Source organism: Myotis brandtii, unplaced genomic scaffold, assembly GCF_000412655.1.
Source record: "Myotis brandtii unplaced genomic scaffold, ASM41265v1 scaffold952, whole genome shotgun sequence".
Taxonomy (NCBI): Eukaryota; Metazoa; Chordata; class Mammalia; order Chiroptera; family Vespertilionidae; genus Myotis; species Myotis brandtii.
This window is the reverse complement of record NW_005371930.1, coordinates 216282-220704: the sequence shown is the minus strand read 5'-3', so window position 1 is coordinate 220704 and position 4423 is coordinate 216282. Positions and strand designations below refer to the sequence as shown.

Here is a 4423-nt window from a genome sequence, read left to right as displayed (position 1 = left end):
GGCCCTCGGGAGACACGGCCCCAGGAGGCACCGCTCTCGGGCGTGTAATTCCCAACAGACACCGTATGTTGGGAAAGAATCCACTCTCCTCCTTTATAGTTCTTCCTTATTATCCACGTTACTTTGAAAGTCTTAGAAAAGCCAAGATGCAGAGAACACGGCAGCAGCCCAGAGCCCGTATGCCCCGCGTGAGGAACCAAAGCCCGTGAAATTGTGCTGTGCGTGCGCACAAGCCCGCACCCCCTCCCGCATCAGACCCTCGCGTTCCCCGTTAGGAACCGTGGGAGGCCCGCACCCCCTCCCGCATCAGACCCTCGCGTTCCCCGTTAGGAACCGTGTGCCAAGCCCACGTGTGAGGAGCACATGCCCGTCCTGCCGAGTCACCAGGTCTGTCTTCCCGCTTCCCGTGGGGGGACATCGAGTGTTTTCCACCGTGCCAACGGGCACCGTCTTCCTCGGAGAGACTCCGGGAACAGGAGCTCCGGGCAAGCCCTCCCGGTTGAGGCCGGGACCGCAGCGGCCCCTCGCCAGGGGCCCGTGGACAGGTTTACACGGGACGCTCACGGCGCCCGCCTCCCGGGCCCCGGCACCCAGAGCTGGCTCAGGGAACTCAGTCACCAACGGGGCATGGCACTCGCTCCTCACAATGTCGCTTATTGGTCATATTATTTCTAAAACGTCATCGCTGTATCTCTTCCAAGAATTTCTGTCCGTGGTCTTCATCCATTTATCTTCATAGAGCAGTGATGGCGAACCTATGACACGCGTGTCAGAGGTGACACGCGAACTCATTTTTTTGGTTGATTTTTCTTTGTTAAATGGCATTTAAATATATAAAATAAATATCAACAATATAAGTCTTTGTTTTACTATGGTTGCAAATATCAAAAAATGTCTATATGTGACACGGCACCAGAGCTAAGTTAGGGTTTTTCAAAATGCTCAAAAGGTTTGCCATCACTGTCATAGAGTCACTTCCTGAGAGCGGGCATTGCTAGGGCTTGGCTAGAAACGCTATGTTCTTTATCCGTCTTCTTCTCCTTCTGATTTGTGTGTGTGTGTGGGGGGGGGGGAGAACAACAACCCACATTCTATTTTGTTTAAAATCTCATAGGAGCCCTGGCCGCTGTGGCTCGGTGGCTAGAGCGTCGGCCTGCAGCTGAAGGGTCCCGGGTTCGATGTCCGGTCGGGGCACATGCCCAGGCTGCAGGCTGGATCCCCAGTGGGGGGCGTGCAGGTGCAGCCGATCCATGATTCTCTCTCCTCATTGATGTCTCTCTCTCTCCCTCTCCCTTCCTCTCTGACATCAATTTTTTAAAAATCTCCGTCTGCAATCCCGAGTGCCCACATCCGAACGGGCCTCCTGCCTCCCCGGCCGCGCAGCCCCCGCCTTACCGATGACCTCGGTGGAGATGGCGGCCAGCGCGAACAGCGGCGCCACCTTCCGCTCGTAGATCCGCAGGCCCTGGCCCTTCCCTCCGAACGGGTTGATGAACACCAGCAGGCGCTTCGGTCTGCAGGCTGCAAGACAGAGCGTGGGCTCAGGGTGCGTGGGTCAGGGTGCGTGGGCTCAGGGTGCGTTGGTCAGGGTGCGTGGGTCAGGATGCGTGGGTCAGGGTGAGTGTGTGTGGGTCAGGGTGTGTGGGTCAGGGTGTGTGGGTCAGGGTGTGTGGGTCAGGGTGTGTGGGTCAGGGTGTGTGGGTCAGGGTGTGTGGGTCAGGGTGTGTGGGTCAGGGTGTGTGGGTCAGGGTGTGTGGGTCAGGGTGTGTGGGTCAGGGTGTGTGGGTCAGGGTGTGTGGGTCAGGGTGTGTGGGTCAGGGTGTGTGGGTCAGGGTGTGTGGGTCAGGGTGTGTGGGTCAGGGTGTGTGGGTCAGGGTGTGTGGGTCAGGGTGTGTGGGTCAGGGTGTGTGGGTCAGGGTGTGTGGGTCAGGGTGTGTGGGTCAGGGTGTGTGGGTCAGGGTGTGTGGGTCAGGGTGTGTGGGTCAGGGTGTGTGGGTCAGGGTGTGTGGGGTCAGGGTGTGTGGGTCAGGGTGCGTGGGCTCAGGGTGCGTGTAACGAGCGAGCAACCCAAGCTCCGCGCGGATCGAACGGAGGAGCAGGGGTTGGGATTCCGCGTGGAGCCTCGGGCACGGTACTGACAGGTCAGGGTCGGCGCTGGGGGCTTCCTGTCCGTGCGGAGAGGACAGTGACAGCCCGACGAGGCCCACGGGGAGAGGACAGTGACAGCCCGACGAGGCCCACGCGGAGGAAGAAGCACGAAAAGGCACGAGGCCGGAGGCGGGAGACAGAACTGAGTCTGCACAGCCGACGGGGACGTCCTCAAACTGTTCCTTAATGAGTGAGTTCGGCAAAGCCATGGGGCGGGAGGCGAAACGCCAAATTCCATTCAACGTCTACACACGAGCTACACGCGAGCTACACACAAGCTACACACAAGCTACACACGACGGCCACAGCAGAGCCGGGAGGACAGTCTTTCCCGCAGACGGGGGAAGCGGGTGTCAGGCTGGTGTCTACACCCAAAGGATGGGAACCTCGCACCACGTGGGAGGCCAGCTCCGGGGGTCATGGGTCTCACGCTTAGAGACGAGGAGGCCCTCATGGCCTCGGCGCAAAGACGCCCTAAGAGGACACAGCCCAGCCACAGAGGCTGAGAAAAGATCGATGAAACCAGGTCACAATTAAGACTGTTCACCATCAAGAGAACGGAGAGAAGCCCTGGCCGGTGTGGCTCAGTGGATAGAGCGTCGGCCTGCGGACTGAAGGGTCCCGGGTTCGATTCTAGTCAAGGGCACATGCCCTGGTTGCGGGCTCCATCCCCAGTCGGGGGGCGTGCAGGAGGCAGCTGATCAATGATTCTCTCCCATCTTTGATGTTTCTCTCTCTCCCTCCCTCTCCCTTCCTCTGAAATCAATAAAAATATATATTTTTAAAAAGAACGGAGTGAAGGCAGTGAAATACAAGCTCTCGATGGGAGAAGGCACCTGTGCATCCAAGTCCAGGAAAAGCTCCCGACCCACAGCACAGACGGGACGTCCACACGTCAGTGAGAAAGACAGCCCCACAGAAAGATGGACCCGAACCTGAACAGACGCCTCACAGAGGGCTTCGGGGTGGCCCCCACAGAGGCGTGTTCCTCCTTCGCCAGCGTCAGGGAATGCAAACTACACCCACCAGAGAGGCTGAAATGTTCGGGGTGCAGTCGAGATGGGGGCAGCCAGAACTTGGCGGTTCCCTGAAGGGAGCCTCCGGAACCCTCACTTTGGGAAAGGCGGGCCGTGCCCACTGAGGCCGGACACATGCACCCCGTCCGGCCCCGCAATCCCAGTCCCGGGCAGGCGCCCAAGAGAAGTGCGCGCGTGCTCAGCCGAAGACGCGCTGGGAGGCGTGTGAGAGCCACACGGGAGCTGCCCCGGTGACCGTCACCGCCAAGTGGATGAAGGAACACGCATCACACCACGGAGGCCCGTGGCCGCCAGGGCGACCTCCAGCTCACACCAGAGTGGGGACGCACTTCCCCAACACGGAGCCGAACCCGCAGGCAGAGCCGGTGCTGCGGGCACACACCCAGCTGCTCCTTCAACTAGAAAACGCGTAAAAGCTCAGCGGTGCCTCACCTCCAGCTCGGCTACAGGGGCTGAGAGAGGAGGAGGGAAGCAGAGGTCATGGCAGCACACGCACGCATGCATGCACACACGCACACACACATGTACACATGTAGGCACACCTCCGCATGCACGCACTCACACGTACATGATCTCACACGTGTACGCACACGTTTATGCAGGCAGGTACCACAGCTACTCGGTCTTTCTCTAAATACAGAGGCTGCATTACCTGGGTTGCAGGTTCGAGCCCTGGCCCGGGTCAGGGTGCATGCAGGAGGCAACCAACCCATGTCTCTCTCTCTGCCCCTGGCTCCCTCCCTTCCACTCTCTAAACGTCAACGGGAGCCCTAACAGGTTTGGCTCAGTGGCTAGAGCGTTGGCCTGCAGACTGAAAGGTCCCAGGTTCGATTCCGGCCAAGGGCATGTACCTTGGTTGCGGGCACATCCCTAGTAGGGGGTGTGCAGGAGGCAGCTGATCCATGTTTCTCTCTCATCGATGTTTCTAACTCTCTATCCCTCTCCCTTCCTCTCTGTAAAAAATCAATAAAGTATATTTTTTTAAAAAGTCAACGGGAAAAGATGTCCCCAGGAGAAGATGAACAAAAGTAACAACAATAACAAAACACACACGCAGGCCGTACGTACTCAGCTTGTCCAGCTGCTCCCGCAGCGTCTGCAGCCACAGGTGGCACAGCTGCTCGTCGGCACCGCAGAACGTCACCTGCTCGCACTTCCAGCGGTGGCGGCGGGCCCTCTTCACGCAGTGCACTGCGGGGACAGGAGCACTGGATCCCGCCCGCACCCCCACCCCCTCC

At 59.1% G+C, this 4423-nt stretch overlaps 1 protein-coding gene across 1 annotated transcript in view; it reads right to left on the bottom strand.

Annotated features, from left to right (window-relative positions):
- Positions 1-4423, bottom strand: part of CERK (ceramide kinase) — a 39603-nt gene that overhangs the window by 12879 nt on the left and 22301 nt on the right. Inside the window, exons 4-5 of the mRNA XM_014533160.1 lie at positions 4254-4419; positions 1396-1521 (exon numbers count right to left, since the gene is read on the bottom strand). Of these exons, the coding sequence (XP_014388646.1) occupies positions 1396-1521; positions 4254-4419 (292 nt within the window). The remainder of the gene's footprint in view (positions 1-1395; positions 1522-4253; positions 4420-4423) is intronic.